The sequence below is a fragment of the Mesoplodon bidens genome, assembly GCF_964165515.1.
Source record: "Mesoplodon bidens genome assembly, chromosome: 17".
Lineage (NCBI taxonomy): Eukaryota > Metazoa > Chordata > Mammalia > Artiodactyla > Ziphiidae > Mesoplodon > Mesoplodon bidens.
The window spans coordinates 9,251,192-9,271,462 of NC_138174.1; the positions used below are offsets into that span (position 1 = coordinate 9,251,192).

The 20,271-nt window shown below is 35.7% G+C and overlaps 1 protein-coding gene across 6 annotated transcripts in view; it reads left to right on the forward strand.

Moving 5' to 3' along the window:
- Positions 1–20,271, forward strand: part of PDS5B (PDS5 cohesin associated factor B) — a 200,465-nt gene that overhangs the window by 151,013 nt on the left and 29,181 nt on the right. For all 6 annotated transcript variants that reach the window (XM_081214717.1, XM_081214719.1, XM_081214722.1 and 3 more), the window contains exons 22-24: positions 8,239–8,307; positions 9,725–9,861; positions 19,154–19,277. In XM_081214717.1, coding sequence (XP_081070843.1) covers positions 8,239–8,307; positions 9,725–9,861; positions 19,154–19,277 — 330 coding nt within the window. The remainder of the gene's footprint in view (positions 1–8,238; positions 8,308–9,724; positions 9,862–19,153; positions 19,278–20,271) is intronic.

A 20,271-nucleotide genomic window follows, 5' to 3' on the forward strand; every position in this document is an offset into this window, starting at 1 on the left:
GTAAAACTGGAACCAATCAAAATAGAAAAGATTAAAAGCATTCACAGCAAAAAGACAGAAAACCTTCAAAGGGACAAGACTGTCACTTGACTTCAAAAGAAAAGATAAGAAAATGGAAGATAATGGAATAATATCTTCAAATTATCGAGTGGAAGAAATGTACCAATGTAGAATTCTAAACCTGGAGCAAGTATCCTTTAAAAAGGGAAAGCAAGGGCTTCCCTGGTGGTGCAGTGGTTGAGAGTCCGCCTGCCGATTCAGGGGACACGAGTTCGTGCCCCGGTCTGGGAAGATCCCACATGCTGCAGAGCGGCTGGGCCCATGAGCCATGGCTGCTGAGCCTGCGTGTTGGGAGCCTGTGCTCTGCAGCGGGAGAGGCCACAGAGGTGAGAGGTCCACGTACCGCAAAAAAAAAAAAAAAAAAGGAAAGGCAAAATAAAGACATTTTCAGACAAACAAAAACTGAAAGAGTTCATTAGCAGTTATCCCAGCTAAAAGAATTTCTACTTTAATTCTTTGGGTAGAAAGCAAATTATCACAGAGACAAAACAGAGTGAAAAACAAGAGAAAGAGGAAAATATGTTGGTAAATCTAAATAAATATTAACTGCATAAAATTAGAACAGTAATGGTCCTGTGTGAACAAGAGCACAGTAAGCATCAGAGTATAAAGGGAGTTGACGTATTTTAAGTTTTCTTAGAATACTGAACCTACTACTGTTCTGAAAGTTTAAGACAGAATAATTGAAATTGGCCTTCAATAAGTTAAGACCACTACTCTCTAGGACAACTACTAAAAGAATAGGAAAATATAAAATGAATAAGCCAGTAAAGAGGAGAATGGAATAAAAATATTTAACCAAAAATAAGGCAAGAAGAAGATGAAAATGAACACAACTGATAGAACAAACTGAAAAAACATCAGGTGGCAAATTTTTATTTTATTTTATTTTTTGGCCAGTTTTTAAAAAAAATATTTATTTTTGGCTGCCTTGGGTCTGTTGCTGCGTGCGGGCTCTCTCTAGTTGTGGCGAGCGGGGGCACTCTTCATTGCGGTGCGTGGGCTTCTCATTGTGGTGGCTTCTCTTGTTGCGGAGCACGGGCTCTAGGCATGCGGGCTTCCGTAGTTGTGGCACGTGACTCAGTAGTTGTGGCTCGCAGGCTCTAGAGTGCAGGCTTAGTAGTTGTTGCACACGGGCTTAGTTGCTCTGCGGCATGTGGGATTGTCCTGGACCAGGGCTAGAACCCGTGTCCCCTGCATTGGCAGGTGTATTCTTAACCACTGGACCACCAGGGAAGTTCCTCAGGTGGCAATTAATCCTAATCACTATTTACATAACATGTAAGCAGAATATGCTAATTAAATACAAAGTTGACAGAAAGTGTGTTAGAACTGGGTTGTGTACAGTTCTATATATGACATTTAGAAGTCTTCAAGTCTTCTATTCGTTACTGTTACTCTGTCTTTTCCCCCTGAGATTGGGAATGGGATAAAAATATCCACCATCACCACTTGTGTTGTTTTGAAGGTTCTGGCCATTCTAGGAGGAAGAAAGAGAAATAAAAACCATTAAGAATGAAGGGGAAAAAAAGGTGTTATTACTATGAACAGAGAAAACCTAAAAGAATGCAAAAGTTAATAGAATTAAAAATTGTCTTTAACAAGGTCCCCGGATTCAAAGTCAGTGTAAAAAAGAAGTAACTATATTTCTATGCCAATAATAAAAAATTAGAAAATAAATATTAAAAATTACATTTACAGTAACATCAGAAAGCATTAAATGCCTAGGAATATACTTAAGAAAGGTAAGCAATACCTCTACACAGATGTTTAAGAAACATTCCTCAGTGAAGTTCAAGGCCACCTAAGGTATGTACTGTCTTCATGAAATGAAAAGGTCAGGATTATAATACCATGGAATGGGATGGTGCTACTATAATGATGAAAGTTATCTGCAGATTTACAGTTCAATACAATATGTATCAAAATTCTAGCCAGATGTGTGTGTATATGTTGGGGTAGAGTGGTATAGGGAGAAGAGACAAGCTGATTGTAAAATTTCAATAGATATGCAAAAGGCATAGCCAAAATCATCTTGAAGAAGAAGAAGAACATGGTGATGATGATGAAGTAGTTGTAGTAGGAGGAGGAACAGCAGCAGCAGAAGTCATCATTAAAGACATTTGGAGGACTTAAGCTACTAGATATCATACCTTGTTACAATAATTAAGAAAGTATGAAACATAATAGATTATATACATATGATTTAGAACAAAAGTAACAGTAAAATCCTGGAGAATTTCCTAATATTGGATTTGGCAGTGTATCCCTGCATGAGAAATCAAAAGCACAAACACCAAAAAAATAAAAACCAAAACCAGATAAATTGCACTTCATCAAAATGTAGAACTCTTGTGCATCAAAGGGCATTATCAAGAAAGTGAAACCATCAACGAAATGAAGAGGAAACCTACTGAGAGAAAATATTTGCAAATCATGTATCTGATAAGGGGTTAATATCCGTATTATATAAATGACACATATAACTCAATAGCAAAAAAAACAATTTGATTAAAAAATAGGCAGAGACATTTTTCCAAAGAAGATAAACAAATCATCAACAATTATATAAAAGGTGCTCAACATCAGTAATCATCAGGGAAATACAAATTAAAACTACAGTAAGATAGGACCTCACTCCTGTTAGATTGGCTAATATAAAAAAGACAAATAACAAGTGTTGGTAAGGATGTGGGAATATAAATTGCTGGTGGTGGGAATGTAAATTGATGTAGCCACCATGAAAAACAGTATGGAGGATCTTCCAAAAATTAAAAATAGAAAAAAGAAGTTATAAATAGAAGTACCATGTGATCTAGTAATTTCACTTCTGAGTATTTATCTGAAGGAAATGTGAATACTAACTCAAAAAGATACCTGCACCCTCACGTTCATTGTATCATTATTTACAATAACCAAGACGTAGAAGCAACCTAAATGTCCACGTATTGGATGAATGGATAAAGAAAAAGTGGTGTATATATACAATGTAATATTATTCAGCCATAAAAAAGAAGAAAAAATCTTGCCATTTGTGACAACACTGATGGACCTTGAGGGCATTACGCTAAGTGAAATAGAGAAAGATAAATACTGTGTGATCTTTCTTACACATGGAATGAAATCTAAAAAACACCAAATAACAACAACAAAACCCCCCAAACTCATAGATACACAGAACAACAGATTGGTAGTTGTCAGGGGCAGGGGATGGCTGATGTGCAAAATGGGTAAAGGGAGTCTTCTAAAGGTACAAACTTCCAGTTATAAAATAATAAGTCAAGGAATGTAATGTACAGCATGGTGACTATAGCTATTAATACTGTATGGTATATTTGAAAGTTTCTGCTGAGAGAGTAGATTTGAAAAGTTCTCATCACAAGAAAAAGAAATTGTAACTGTGTGGTGATGGGTGAAAACTAGACTTATTATGGTGATCATTTCATAGTATATGGAAATATTGAATCATTGTACATCTGGAACTAGTATGTTATATGCCAATTATGTCTCCTTTTTTAAAAAAAAGAATTATCAATTTAAAAAAAAGTGAAAAGTGAACCTACAGAATGGGAGAAAATATTTGCGAATCATATATCTGACAAGAGACTTTTGTCTAGACTCTATAAAGGAATGATTACAACTCAACAAAAAGACAACCCAATGTTTTTAGATGGGCAAAAGACCCAGATAGCCATTACTATTAATAGTTGCTATTGTAATAGCTTTTTCTTATTATATTTTTGTATTGTTTTGTATTTTGATAAGGTATGTTCATTGTTTTTTTAGACATGATGCTATTGCACATTTAATAGACCATGTTATAGTGTAAACATAACTTTTCTATGCACTGGGAAACCAAAAAATGTGTGTAACTCATTTCATTGCAATACTTGCTTTCTTGTGGTTGTTGGGAACCATACGTGCAGTATCTCAGAGGTATACCTGTTTCAGCCTGCTCATGCTTCTGTTTTGTTCTCTTCTGACCCATCTTTGAGTTTACTCACTCTCTCCAGATTTGTCTACTCTTATGTTAAACCTATAAATATGAATTCTTAATTGCAGTTTTAATATATTTTTATTCTGTAATTTCCTTTAGTTTTTAAATATAGTTTTTAGTTCCCTGCCGAAATTCTTTTTCTTATCATTTAATCCTCGAACATCTTTAATTATGTTAAAGTTTATGTGTGTTAGCCTCAATATCTGGATCTCCAGGGGCTCTTTTTTCTCTTGTCTGTTTTTCGCTTGATTTTTGGTCAAGTCTTACCTTGCACACATGTTATTTTTGATTGAGCTGTAGACTTTGTGAACAAAAAATTGTAGAGATAATTTGAGGCTCTGGATGATTTTATAATTCTTCCAAACAGGATTTATTTTTGCTTCTGACAGGCAGTTGAGCTACTGTGAGATCACATTCATTCAGTCAAGACTGCAGTGATTGGAGGCTAGGCTTCAGTTTTTGACAGGCTCATTCTTCTTCTGGTCACTTTTATGTCTAGGATGTTTTTGTTTGGGATCCCCCCACAAGTCTAGGGTGTCTAACAAGGACTCTACTCTTTATTGAACTCAGAATTCCACTTTTTTTTCCTTCTACCTCTGTGACAGTGATGAAAACATTGCTCGACCTTTTAACCTTTTTCACTTTCAGAATCAGCCATCATTTATGTAAGAAAAGCAATTTTAATGCCAGACTCAAATCTCTTGATTATTCTCCTCTTTTGAAACTTTGCCTGCAAAGATCCAACACCCATGAATTCTTAGCACCTGGTTTTATTATTCTCCAAACTTTTCTTCCTGTTTCTTTCCTGCCCCAGGTAACCACTTTGTTGAATTTTGGTTTATTATTCCCTAACTAAAACAAAACACCATTTTACCATATATGTATCTCTAAACATGTACTTGTTTAATTTTGTTTGTTCTTGAAGTTTATAAGAGTTATACTGTATATATTCTTGGGTGACTTGATATTATCATTATGGATATGTTTCTTAGAATAACCCTTGTTGTCAAGTCTAGCTGTAGTTCATTCATTACTCTGTATTATATCACTGTGTGAAATGTCTCTTATTCTTCTAATGGACATTTGGAGTATTTCCATTTCTTTCCTCTTTTGAACAGTGCTCCTGTGAATTTCTTATAGAGGCCTTCTGATGCATATGAGCACAAATTTCTCCAGGTTACATTCACAAGAGCGATATAATGATGAACATCAGTTTATACACATATTTAACTTTTCACTTTATTGCTGAATTATTTTTGAAGATGGTTGTTAAAACTTATTTTCCTCTCAGCAGTGTATAACACACATTATCATCAGATTTCTTAATTTTTGCCCATCTAATTAGATATAAAACAGTGTCTCAGTATAGTCTTAATTTGCATTTCCCTGGTTTCTAAAAAAGTTTATATGTCTAGTCATCATGCATGTTGCCTCCTTTCTGAAATTCCTTTTCATGTCTTTTGCTTTTTTTTCTTGGGTTGTTTGTCTTTTTCTCATAGATAATCTTTACACACACTAATATTTTTTCAGGTACATGTTGAAGTATGTTCGTAAAATGCATAAAATCTCATTTATGGTGTGTCTTTTTACTCCCTTCATTGTGTCCTCTGAACAAAAGTTATTAAGTTTAATTTAACTACATTTATCATTCTTTTCTCTTGTAGTTAATGCTTTTATATCTTGTTTAAGAAATCATTTCCTATGCCATTGTCATAAAAATAGTCTTCCATATGTTCTAAAAGTTTTAAAGTTTTCTTTTCACACATAAAAATTTTAATCCATCTGGAATTGATTTGTTTGCTTTTTCTTGTATGCTGTGACTTAAGGATTCCATTTCTTTCTACTCTCCATTAGGGTAACCAACTTTCCCAGCAGAATTTATGGAATGATCTCTCCTTCTTCCAGTCATCTGCAGTGCTAACATTCATATCATACACAGCCTCTATTCTTTCCCATTTGTTTGCTCATCTACAATTTGTCTTTCATTAAAGTTTTATAATTTTCTCTGTAAAGAAAATTTAAATATTTCTCTTACACAACTTTGTTAGGATTTCAGTTTTTAAAATTGTTTTGTGGTGGATTTGGGGAATTATTTTATAGTTTTTAATCTCATATCATCTTGTCTTGCTAAACTCTTCTCTCTTTACTTTTCATCATAATTATGAGAAAGGCCAGTTTTGATTTTTTTTATCCTTAAATATTTTATCTCTATGTATTTCCTTATATTTCCATATGTATTTCCTGTACTTACCTTTTTTCATCTCAGCTTCATCTGTCAGTTTTTGAAAGAGGTATATTCAAGTCTACTGCTGTGATGATGAAGTTTTCGATGTTCTTTATTTAAAAAATCATTTTTGTTTTGGTTTGTTTTGATATTATACTGCTAGTTTTACAGATGTTCATGAATTTTATATCTTATGTAAGATTAAAGAAAAGTACATCAATATCCTTTTTATATTAGTATCCCATATAAATCCATATCCTGTTTAAATGCTTTTAGATCTTGACTAGTGTATTTGTCCATTAGTTTTAGATTTTTTCTGTCTTTGGTTGTGTTGCATCTGTTGTGGTTTCATTTATTATTTTTGAACCTGTCTATTGGTCTTACTTATGATAACTTTTTTGTTTATTTTCTATTTGTAATAATTTATGCTGATTGAATTTTCTTAATTAAATATTTTAGTGGAGTGCATCTTTGAATAATTTGTTCAGAATGGCTCGTAATCTGGAAGCTTTCTCTCTGATTTCTGAAAATATTTTCCTCCTCATTTTTGAAGATTAGAATTCTATTTTTCAAGTCACTTGGCTAACAGAAAATTCAGAATATTGTTTTTTGGCGTGTAAAGAAATCTGAAGTTGATATGGTTCTTGTTTCTTTTTTGGTAGGTTCCTCCATGCAAGCTTTGAGATTTTTTGGATATTCTTAGTTCAGAAATTTCATCAGTATGTTTCTAATGAGATCCTTATTTCATTATTTTCACTTCACACTTTGAAGGCATTTCTCATCTGAAGAATTAATTCTTAAGCTGTTTGTAAATAGCTCTGTGTGTTTGGGGAGTTTGCCTTCTGGATGTTTGAGCTACCTATCCTGTTGCCAAAGGGCTACCTGAGTTGCTCTTTGATTTCTGTTTCCAACTGGAAATTACTCATGTCAGGTCGAGGTAAAAATGGGATCTCCAGTGTTCCAAGATTGGGTTCAGATCTTTTGTCACCTTATTTAATTTCCTGGCTGCTACTGTAAATTCACATTTCTTAATACCTTCAGCTTATCATCTCAGGGTTATACTATGATTGTGCTGGGAAAAAAAATGGCTTTTTGGAGGGTGTTTCCTTCTGTGCTTTTCTGGAGTTGTAAGCCCTCTTACCTCTGTTAATTTTTTTTACTGTATATTTTGTTTTTCGAAATTTTTCTTTGGTTTTGGTTTTTTTGGAGGCCCCTTTTGTTTTCCGGCCCAGCTAACTGGTGTGTGTTTACGTGCATGTGTGTGTGTGTGTGTTGCCATTTTGGTGGAATTTAAATAGGAAGACACTTAATGTATGTTTTCTGTTACTTCTGCAAACCTTTATAATTGTTCCTTGCTCAAGATTTTTTGCAGATACCTTTTCCTTCATCATTTATGAACTATAGCTGACCCTTGAGCAACATGGAGGTTAAAGGTGCCAACCCTTTGTGTCGTGGAAAATCCTAATGTAATCTGTAGTCAGCTCTCTGTATGTGGTTCCTCCCTATCCACAGGGCATTTCTGATTCAATCAACTGTGGATTGTGTATTACTGTAGCAGGTGTTCATTTAAAAATCTACATATAAGTGGACCTGTGCAGTTGAAACTTGTCTTGTTCAAGGGTCATTTTGGCTCCATTGATTTTTATCTTATTCTTTGCCAACTGCTTTAAATAATTGAAACGGTAGACTTAAAGGGGATTGAGTAAGGAAGTATATATATAAGTGGTTGAAGTTGGTCCTATCTCACACCTACAAAGAACCAGCTGGTGATGGATGTATAAGGTTCATTTGTGGTGCTAGTGAAGACAGGTCTTTCAACCTTTTTGAGTAAGTAACAGAAAACATAGTCATATATAATGACTGTTGTTGCAGAAGATAAAAATTTCATTCATTCACTAAATATTAATTACACATGAGAATGTGTATTTGTGTTTTAAAGTCCTTAATTTTTGTTTAGCTTCCAGGAAAAAAGACAACTAAGCTTTGGGTTCCAGATGAAGAAGTTTCACCTGAGACAATGGTCAAAGTGAGTGATATGCATAGATCTGTTGATTTTAATATATTTAATATACAGTATTATTATTATAGGTGTTAAAATGTCTGTTCCTCTTATAAAGATACGGCTATTAAAATCATTCAGGTTTTTATATTTATTGTATGACATTATCCTCTGTGCTGTGAGAGTGCAGGGCAATAATGAGAAACTTGAGGCCTGTGGGCAGCTGCACATAATCTAGTCTGGAAAACAAAGTTTGAAAACTTTCTCCATGTTGCTGCTTCTTAGATATCCACCTTTTAATATGAAAAGGCAGTGCTGGTTTTCTTATGTACATTCTCCTATTCAGCAAAGATGGTCGTCCAGGTTTTAAGACTATTCATCTTTTCCATGGGATTTGATATACTTTTTTATTTTTACTAAAAAATATTCAACCTGTAATTTCTTGAATTAGGAGTTATGGGTAAAGGATTGCTCATCACAGCTGTAAAGTATTGCTTTACTAAAACTGTCTGTACTCTGTAATGAAGACCTCATATCAAGCCACTGCCCAAGGTGTAAAGGCCAGGAACAAATATATTAAATATTGTTTTTCTAATTATAATTTCTTGCAAATCATTTCGTTGTGTATTTGTGTATGTTTCATATTGTGAACTACTTTGTCACATTATTGCAGCTTCAGATTCTGATACTATATTCTCCAGACCTGTAGGGCAGTCTTTCCTTTAGCGTCATTGAATGATGCTTGAAACTTTTGAGTTCCAGTATAAACCTGTTTTCTCAGCATTGGTCTCAAGCAGCAGTTTTGTATAATTGGGCAGCACTGAACTAGAAGTCGGGCCGCCTGTGCTTAAGTTCATGGTTACAGAGTGGCCCAGGAAGAGGATCTTAAGACTGTTAGCCACATGCCACTGTTCAAAACCCATTTAGCTCCGGAGCCTCAGATCTGTAAAAATTAAGATAATATGTGAAAAAGAGATAATATTCACCCCTTTGAAAGGACTGTTGCAAGCCTTAGAGGCAGTAACAGGTTTTAAAGTACTAAGTACTTCATAATTGTCAAATGCAGTACAAATGTAAGGTGGTATCAACTCTTAGACACAAAAGATCGAATATAATTTTCAGTCAGGATCTTTCTGGACTAGGGAAGTTAGCACGATTTTACTGTGGGTTCTAAAGGGTAAAGTGTTTGTTGGGGAAACATTTTTTAAAAAGCAAAAAGAACCAGTTTTTAGATAAATCATTCATTTGTCAACTACCTGGGGGTGAGACATCTTTAATTTAAAACATTCAAAGTTATCTTCACACATGCAGAAAAAAATAATTTTTTTCTTTCCTTTTCTTAAAAAATATCTGTTAAAAACATTTCTTCATTCTTTTTCAGGGCTGATCTAGAATTTCTTTAAATGGTAGCAATGTTTTATTTGTCAACTTGTATTTTAAATAGATTCAGGCTATTAAAATGATGGTTCGATGGCTACTTGGAATGAAAAATAATCACAGTAAATCAGGAACTTCTACTTTAAGATTGCTCACAACAATACTGCATAGTGATGGAGACTTGACGGAACAGGGGAAAATTAGGTATGTAATTACAACTTCAGAGTTCTTTGGATTACACACTATTTTAATGTCTGGTGTAATTGTTGAATGATGGTTTCTTTTTTAAAAGATAATTAATATTGCTTTGTAGGTATGCATATATTTTTATTGTAATAGGCTTTTCTATAATGGTTATTTCAAAATGACAGTCTCATGTCTAGTGCAAGGTACTGCTGTACAATCTTAAGTATTTTAAACAATAGATGTTTACTTTTTTGAATATCTAATGTGAAAATGTTAGTGTACCAATCAATAACTGATGTTTTACATTCTTGTTAATGTCTAAAGCTAAAAGAACAGACTGGATAGAAGGCAACTTACTGAATCTGTTTCCAGAAGTATAAATATATGCAAATGTGAAAAATGCACTTGATGCAAATTTTTAAAAATACGCATACCCTTTTGTTTGTTTATTTTGTTTTGTTTGAAAGATGTATAGTATAGTGACGGAAAACATGAGCTCTGGAGCCCAGATTCAAATCGTGGCACCACCTCTTAGCAGCGAGGTGCCTTTCAGCAAGTTACTTTAACCTCTCTGTACCTCAGTTTTCTCATCTATAAAACGGAGATAATGATTACGCCTATCTCATCTAGCTGTTATGATAATCACATAAGTTAGTATATTTAATGTATTTAAAACACTGCCCAGGGCTTCCCTGGTGACACAGTGGTTGAGAGTCCGCCTGCCGATGCAGGGGACATGATTTCGTGCCCCGGTCCGGGAGGATCCCGCATGCCGCGGAGCGGTTGGGCCCGTGAGCCATGGCCGCTGAGCCTGCGCTTCCAGAGCCTGTGCTCCGCAACGGGAGAGGCCACAATAGTGAGAGGCCCGCGTACAGCAAAAAAAAACAAAAAAAAACCAAAAAAAACACCACTGCCCAGCACATAGTAATTAGAAGTATTGATGGTGGTAGTGGTTATTATGTCAAGGTTAGCTAAAATTTAGAAGTTTGTCCTCTGTGAAAGCACAAGTGCCATTTATTGTCTCTTATTGGTAATAAAGCATGTGAGAATAATTTCCCCCACCTTAACATATGTATCTAGCTTCAAGTCTTTAGGACAAAATATAAATGGTGATTGCCAGCTGCTTAATACTTTTCCATCTTTGTTTCTTTTCTTCTTATATGTTTTGCTCATGCTGTACTTTTTGCATAGAATATTAACAGTAGCACATTCTTCTCAAACAAATCAAATAAGAAAACTGTAAAACATTCCACATGTATAACTCATTTATTTACCTTCTGTCAGTCTAATTAGTTGTCTTCACCTTCTACTCTTATAATTATATCCAGCGTTCAAGATTTACATAATAATTAGAGAAAAATTTCCTTAGTATTAATACGTTTTGCCTTAAATTTATTAATTACATTGTTTATGTGCATATTTAGATGTCACCTGTTTTTTTTTAATCTATTTTTGGTTGCGTTGGGTCTTCGTTGCTGCGCACGGGCTTTCTCTAGTTGCGGCGAGCAGGGTCTACTCTTCGTTGCGGTGCGCGAGCTTCTCATTGCAATGGCTTCTCTTGTTGTGGAGCACAGGCTCTAGGCGTGTGGGCTTCAGTAGCTGTGGCACGTAGGCTCAGTAGTCGTGGCTCGTGGGTTCTAGAGTGCAGGCTCAGTAGTTGTGGTGCACAGGCTTAGTTGCTGTGTGGCATGTGATATCTTCCTGGACTAGGGCTTGAAACCATGTCCCCTGCATTGGCAGGTGGATTCTTAACCACTGTGCCACCAGGGAAGTCCCTCACCTGTTTTTATCCATGGTATTCTTTAATAAAATCACGTGTGTACTTGAATTCTGCACATGTATTTGAATTACATTGGGTCTGCTTTTTTAAAAATTTTATTGAAGTGTAGTTCATTTACAGTGGTGTGTTAATTTCTGCTGTACAGCAGAGTGACTCCGGTAAACATTTATTTATATATGTATATATATATATATATATATATTTATATATATATATTTATATTTATATATATATATATTTTTTTTTTTTCATATTCTTTTCCATTGTATTTTGTCACAGGATATTGAATATAGTTCCCTGTGCTATACAGTAAGGCCTTGTTTATCCATCCTGTATATAAAAGTTTGCCTCTACTAATCCCAAACTCCCAATCCTTCCCTCCCCTACACCTCCTCCCCTTTGGCTACCACAAGTTTATTTTCTATATCTGTGAGTCTGTTTTTGTTTCATAGATAATGTTGATTCATGTCATATTTTAGATTCCACATGTAAGTGATATCATATGGTATTTGTCTTTCTCTTTCTGAGTTACTTTGCTTAGTATGATAACCTCTAGGTCCATTTGTGTTGCTGCAAATGGCATTATTTCATTCTTTTTTGATGGCCGAGTAATATTCCATTAATATTCCATTATATACACCACATCTTCTTTATCCATTCATCTATCGGTGGACATTTAGCTTGTTTCCATGTCTTGGCTATTGTAAATAGTGCTGCTGTGAAGATAGGGGTGCATGTATCTTTTCAAATTATAGTTTTGTCTGGGTATATGCCCAGGAGTGGGATTGCTGGATCATATGGCAACTCTGTTTTTAGTTTTTTGAGGAAACTCCATATTGTTTTCCATAATGGTTTTACCGATTTACATTTCCACCAATAGCATAAGAGGGTACCACCCCACACCTCTCCAGCATTTGTTATTTGTAGACTTTTTAATGATGGCCGTTCTGACCAGTGTGGGGTGGTACCTCATTGTAGTTTTGATTTGCATTTCTCTAATAATTAGCAATGTTGAGCATCTTTTCATGTGCCTATTGGCCATCTGTATGTCTTCTTTGGAGAAATGTGTATTTAGGTCCTCTGCACATTTTTTGATTGGGTTGTTTGTTTTTTTGTTGTGGAGTTTTATGAGCTGTTTGTATATTTTGGAGATTAAGCCCTTGTCAGTTGCGTTATTTGCAAATATTTTCTCCCAGCCTCTGGGTTGTCTTTTCATTTTATTTGTGGTTTCCTTTGCTGTGCAAAAGCTTTTAAGTTTAATTAAGTCCTATTTGTTTATTTTTGCTTTTGTTTCTATTGCCTTGGGAGCCTGACCTAAGAAAACATTGGTATGATTTATGTCAGAGAATGTTTCACCTTTGTTCTCTTCTAGGAGTTTTATGGTATCTTGTCTTTAAGTCTTTAAACCATTTTGAGTTTATTTTTGTGTATGGCGTGAGGGTGTGTTCTAACTTCATTGATTCACATGCAGCTGTCCAGATTTCCCAGCACCACTTGCTGAAGAGACTGCTTTTTCCCCATTGTATAGTCTTGCCTCCTTTCTTGAAGATTAAGTGTGTGGGTTTATTTCTGGGCTCTTTGTTCTGTTCTATTGATCCATATGTCTCTTTTTGTGCCAATATCATGCTGTTTTGATTACTGTAGCCTTGTAGTATTATCTGAAGTCTGGGAGGGTTTCCTGCTTTGTTCTTTTTCCTCAGGATTGTGTTGGTAATTCTGGGTCTTTTATGGTTCCATATACATTTTAGGATTATTTATTTTCGTTCTGTGAAAAATATCATGGATAATTTGATAGGGATCGCATTAAATCCGTAGACTGCCTTGGGTGGTATGGCCATTTTAACAATATTAATTCTTTTCAATCCAAGAGCATGGGATGTTTTTCCATTTGTTTGAATCATCTTCTGTTTCCTTTGTTAATGTTTAGTAGTACTCAGCATATAAGTCTTTCACCTCCTTGGTCAGGTTTATTTCTAAGTATTTTATTTTGGGGGGTACAGTTTTAAAGGGGATTGTTTGTTCACATTTCCTTTCTAATATTTCATTGTTAGTGTAAAGAAATGCAACTGATTTCTGTATGTTAATGTTGTGTCCTGCTACTTTGCTGAATTCATTTATCAGTTCTGGTACTTCTTGTGCGGAGTCCTTAGAGTTTTCTACATATAATAATATGTCTCCTTTGTTGAAAATTAATTGTCCATAGGTGTGTGTATTTATTTCTGGGCTCTCTGATAATTATCATTATGTGTGTATAACAATAATTTTACCTCTTCCCTACCAATTTGAATAGCTTTTATTTCTTTCCCTTCTCTGATTGCTTTGGCTAGGACTTCCAATACTGTGTTGAAGAGAAGTGGTGAGAGTAGGCATCCTTGTCTTGTTCCAGATTTTATCAGGAAGGCTTTCAGCTTTTCACTGTTGAGTATTATATTGGCTGTGTGTTTGTCATAAATAGCTTTTATTATGTTGAGCTGTGCTCCCTCTATACTCACTTTCATAAGGGTTTTTATCATGAATGGATGTTTAATTTTATCAAATGCTTTTTCTGCATCTACTGAGATGATCATGTGGTTTTTGTCCTTTCTTTTGTTGATGTGGTGTATCACATTGATTGATTTGCGTATGTTGAACCGTCCTTGTGACCCTGGGATGAATCCAACTTGATCATGGTGTATGACCTTTTTTATTTGTTGTTGGGTTCAGGTTGCTGATACTTTGTTGATAATTTTTGTGTCTATTCATCAAAAATATTGGCCTATAATTTGCTTTATGGTGGTGTGTTTGTCTGGTTTTGGTATCAGGGTGATGGTGGCTTCATAGAATGTCTTTGGGAGTGTTCCTCTTTAGTCTTTTGTAAGAGTTTGAGAAGGATCAGTATAAGTTCTTTTTTGTATGTTTCGTAGAATTCCTCAGTGAAGCCATCTGGTCCTGGGCTTCCGTTTGTAGGAGTTTGTTTGTTTTCTCAGATTCTATATCATTCTAGTGGTTGGCCTGTTCAAGTTATCTGTTTCTTCTTGATTCAGTTTTGATGGGCTGTATGTTTCTCGAAAGTTGTCTGCTGCTTCTAGGTTCACAGTATTGTTCATAGTATTCTCTTTTTTTTATTTTTATTTTTTGTATTTCTGTGGTATCAGTTGGGACTTCTCATCTTTCATTTCTTATTTTGTTTATTTATTTATTATGTCTTCTCTCTTTTCTTCTTGGTGAGCCTGGCCAGAGGTTTGTCAATTTTGTTTACCCTTTCAAAGAACTAGCTCTTGGTTTTATTGATTTTTTTCTATTGTTTTTTTAATCTCTATTTTAGTTATTTCCTCTCTGATCTTTATTATCTCCTTCAGTCTGCTGACTTTAGGTTTTGTTTGTTCTTCTTTTTCTAATTCTTTTAGGTGGTGGGTTAGGTTGTTTATTTGAGATTTTTCTTGTTTCTTAAAGAAGGCCTGTATTGCTATGAACTTCCCTCTAAGAACTGCTTTTGCTGTATCCTGTAGATTTTGTATGGTTGTGTTTTCATTGTCATTTGCCTCAAAGCGTTTTTAAATTTCTTCTTTGATTCCATTGTTACCCCCTTGGTTTTTTAGTAGCATATTGTTTAGTCTCCATGTAATTGTTTTTTTTCTCATTCTTTTTCTGTGGTTGATTTCTAGTCTCATGCCGTTGTGGTCAGAAAAGATGCTTGAAATAATTTCTGTACTCTTAAATTTGTTGAGGCTTGTTTTGTGCCCTAGTATGTGGTCTCTCCTAGGGAATGTTCCATGTGCCCTTAAAAAGAATGTGTAGGGCTTCCCTGGTGGCACAGTGGTTGAGAGTCCGCCTGCCGATGCAGGGGACGCAGGTTCATGCCCCGGTCCGGGAAGATCCCATGTGCCGCGGAGCGGCTGGGCCCGTGAGCCATGGCCGCTGGGCCTGCGCGTCCAGAGCCTGTGCTCCGCAACGGGAGAGGCCACAACAGTGAGAGGCCCACGTACCGGAAAAAAAAAAAAAAAAAAAAAAAGCATGTGTATTCTGCTTTTTTTGGATGTAATATACTGAAGATATCAATTAAGTCTAACTGTTCTGTTGTATCATTTAGGATCTCTCTTGCCTTATTGATTTTCTGTCTTGAAGATCTGTCCATTGATGTGAATGGGGTGTTAAAGTCTCCTACTATTTTTGTATTCCTGTCAGTTTCTCTCTTTATGTGTGTTAGTATTTGTTTTATGTATTTGGGTGCTCCTATATTGGGTGCATATACATTGGCAAGTGTAATATTCTCTCCTTGTACTGATCCTTTTATCATTATATAGTGTCCTTTTTTATCTTTCTTTATAGCCTTTGTTTTAAAGTCTGTTTTGTCTGATATGAGTATTTTGACTGACCCCCAGTCTCTTGTCATTTCTGTTTGCATGAAATATCTTTTTCCGTCCCCTCACTTCAATCTGTGTGTGTCCTTTGCCCTATAGTAGGTCTCTTGTAGGCAGCGTATTGTAGGCTCTTGTTTCGTTTTTTTTTTAATCCAATCTGCCACTCTATGTCTTTTGATTGGAGCATTTAGTCCATCGACATTTAAGGTAATTTTTGATAGATATGTATTTATTGCCATTTTAAACCTTGTTTTCTCATTGATTTTATATTTCTTCTTTGTCCCTTTCTTTTCCTTTTTCCTTTTGTGGTTTGATGATTTTCTTTTGTGTTATTCTTATGTTCTCTTCCTTTTTGTTTTTGTGAATCTATTGTATGTTTTTGATTTGTGGTTGCCCTGTTTTTCAAATACGTTAACACTTTTCCTATATCTCCTTGCTTTAGACTGGTAGTCATACAGGCTCAAACAAATTCAAAAAAAAGTGTATGTTTTCTTACTCTCCTCCGCCACATTTTATGATTTTAATGTCCTCTTACATCTTCATGTTCACACTTTTGCTGTTCATTGTGGTAATCATCGCTTTCACAGAAATTTTTTGATGTTTTTTTAATCTGTGTACTTGCTTATTTAAGTGATTTACTTTCCAATTATGACTTTCTCTTTCCTATAGATTCTTACATCTTTTCTACTTAGAGAAGACCTTTCAGTATTTCCTTTAGGATAGGTTTAGTATTGCTGTATTCTTTTAGTTTTTGTTTGTCTGAGAAATTCTTTATCTTTCCTTCTATTCTAAGTGATAATCTTGCTGGGTAGAGTATCCTAGGTTGCAGATTTTTCCCTTTCAGGACTTTGAATATATCTTGCCATTCCCTTCCGGCCTGCAACGTTTCTGTAGAGAAATCAGCTGATAGCCTTATGGGGGTTTCCCTGTAATTAACACTTTGTTTTTCTCTTGCTGCCTGTAGAGTCCTCTCTTTATCTTTAACATTTGCCATTTTTATTATAATATGTCTTGGTGTAAGTCTGTTTGGGTTTATCTTGTTCGGGACCCTCTTTGCTTCCTGTATCTAGATATCTGTTTCTTTCTTTAGGCTTGGGAAGTTTTCAGCCTTAATTTCTTCAAATACATTTTCAATCCCTTTTTCTCTTTCCTCTTGTTCTGGAATCCCTATTATGCGTAGATTGACACGCTTTATATTGTTCTTTTTTTTTCATTTGGGTTTCTGTCTGCTGTTCTAACTGGGTGATTTCCATTATTCTATCTTCCACATCACTTATTCCTTCTTCTGCAGTATTCATTTTGCTCTTCATAGCCTTTAGTTCAGTTTTCGTCTCTTCCAGTGAATTCTCTATTTTTTCTTGGCTCCTCCTTATAGTTTCTAGGTCCTTCTTACAGTAATCTGCATCTCTGTCTATCGCCTTTCTTGATTCCTTCAGTATTTTCATTATCTCCTTTTGAACTTGGTGTCTATTAGATTGAAGCAGTCTGTTTCATTGTTTGTTCTTTCAGGGGAATTCTCTCGATCTTTTAATGGGGAATGGTTCCTCTGCTTCTTCATTTTACTTATATTTCTCTTGCTCTATGAGTTTAGGAGAAACAGTTATATACTGTGGTCTTGGAGGGTATTTTTATGTGGGAATGTCCCTGTGTAGCCTGTGTGGGTTTAATATTTTTTGGTGTGAGGGCTGTTTTTAGTATGGATGCCTGCCACCCCTTTCCTCAGTGTATGCTGGCCATTATCCCCTTGATAGGAGGTGTGACTGATGTTGTAGTGACCAGAGCCTGCACAGGATATTGACCAGGGCCTTCTCTTTGCTCTGTGGTTGTCATTGCTTTGTCGGGGCAGGGTCTGCTCCCTAGTTGTTGGAGTAGAAGCCCCAGATAATGTTTCTAAAGCTGTGGTGCAAGGTAGGCGGGATTGGAATGCTCCCACTGGGAGAGGAGCCACTGAGTGTTCTTCCACTGGAGCTGTTCAACTGAGTGTGCTCTTTTGTGTCACCTTTCACCTGTTGTGCAGACTCACAAAATACACTGTTGTTGGTACTGCCCTTGGCCCCACCTCAACTGTGGGTATGCCAGCAGTCATCCCTGGTGTCTCTCAGGAGTTCTTTCCACAAGGCCACCAGTGCAGATCCACTGAAGTCAGGTCTCAGGACTGCAGTAGTCGTGCACCTGGACCCGCTGTGGGAGCTATGGAGGCAGCTCAGACCCTAGCCCGGCCCAGCCCCCGTGTGTACGTGCCCACAGAGCCTGCAGCTGCTAAGACCTGATGTGTCCCTGCCGCGGGAGCACTCACTGGGTCTCCGTTTTTAAACCGGGTCTTCAAAAACGTAGTTGTAAAGTATTGTAATTATTTATTTTTTATTTATACTAAAAAAACTCCAAAAAGAAAAATCAGACTTTTCTTAGCAGTGGTTGGGTGATTTACCTTATAATAACTACTTGGAATATTGCTGTTGATGAACTGAAAAGCAGTATGAATATTAAATAATAATCTTTTACTATGGAACTACATAGGGGATCCTAATTAAGGAGTTACAGCTTCCCTCCTTACATTAGTCCAGTTACATTAGTAATTCATCTAACATGTCACTGTATTAGGAAGGATTGTTTAAATATATTTACTAGTCAGGAATTTCCTAATTGTTTAAGTATGTCCCATTTAGCGAAAATTTTCTTTCCTTAAACTTAAATATAGGCTCTTGGGGATATTTCAAAGATTGAATACTAGCTAAAAGTAGTAATGTTTTACCACTACACCTGCTTTCATTCCACTTCTTTTGTACTTAGCTCCATCGTTTTAGTTGACTGATTAGGAAGTTAGGATATTTTATGCCTAATATATAAGTAAACACATATTAAAAAAAAATCTGTAATGGGAGACTTAAGACCTAACAACTAAACATACAAATATATTTGTTCTAGGCTTGGCTGAAAGCTGTTTTGTGTGGGATAAGAAAATTCAATGACTAGCATAGACTTATGTTCAAGAGAAGAATTTTGTGGCATTACACACCATCTTAGAGAAGTTAAGGAAACATAATATGGTGTTCAGTATCACTAAATTGTTTTCTGCCCTTTTTTTTTTCTTGGCCAGAGGAATTTTTATAAAATTAAATATTCAAAGTAGGAATGTTTTTGTGCAGACATTTAGAAATCTAATTCACATTCTTTCTTGCTTATTTTTCAGTAAACCAGATATGTCACGTCTGAGACTTGCTGCTGGGAGTGCTATTGTGAAGCTGGCACAGGAACCCTGTTATCATGAAATTATCACATTAGAACAATATCAGCTATGTGCTTTAGCTATCAATGTAAGGAAAATGGCTATATAGAACATGACTTTCTATGGTCTTTGACTTTTAGGAAGGAGAAAGACCACCATGATAAAGAGATAAAAATCTTGAATGTTTGTGTCTCCTCTTGGAAAATTTATGTATGTGAAACATTTCAGAGTTCTAAAACTGTCATTTGAATTATGGGTTGCTGACATAGTACAGTTGATTCTTGTTATTTGCACTAGAACACAACTTTGTTTTTTGTCTGGTTCTGCTTAATGGCACCTTTTTTAGTGTATAGTTGTTTAATTAACATTGAACTCATGGCCAACAGCACTGTAACTCATGCTTGTGAAGCTTATGTGACACAGATTTTCTCCATAAGACACACAGAGCCTTCTTGCTCTTAGGAACACGAAACAGCACTTCAGCAGTATGCATGGGAGCTATTTTAAACAAAATCACCAATAAAAAGTATAAAAATGCAAAAAATGTGGCACTACAGAGACCACCAAACAGACATTTGTTTATGATAATGAGAGCTGAAGCAGGGAGGCAGAACGTTGCTTTGTTTGACTTCTGCTGGGACGTGTGTCAGGCGACTCAAACTTTTCGCATCTCTGTTCATTTACTCTTTTTTATTTTTTTAACATCTTTATTGGAGTATAATTGCTTTACAATGGTGTGTTATTTTCTGCTTTATAACAAAGTGAATCAGCTGTACATATACATATATCCCCATATCAATTCCCTCTTGCGTCTCCCTCCCTCCCACCTTCCCTATCCCACCCCTCTAGGTGGTCACAAAGCACCGAGCTATCTCCCTGTGCTATGTGGCTGCTTCCCACTAGCTATTGGTTTTACATTTGGTAGTGTATATATGTACATGCCACTCTCTCACTTTGTCCCAGCTTACCCTTCCCCCTCCCCATGTCCTCAAGTCCATTCTCTAGTACGTCTACGTCTTTATTCCTGTCCTGCCCCTAGGTTCTTCAGGACCTTTTTTTTTTTTTTTTTTTTTGTATTACAG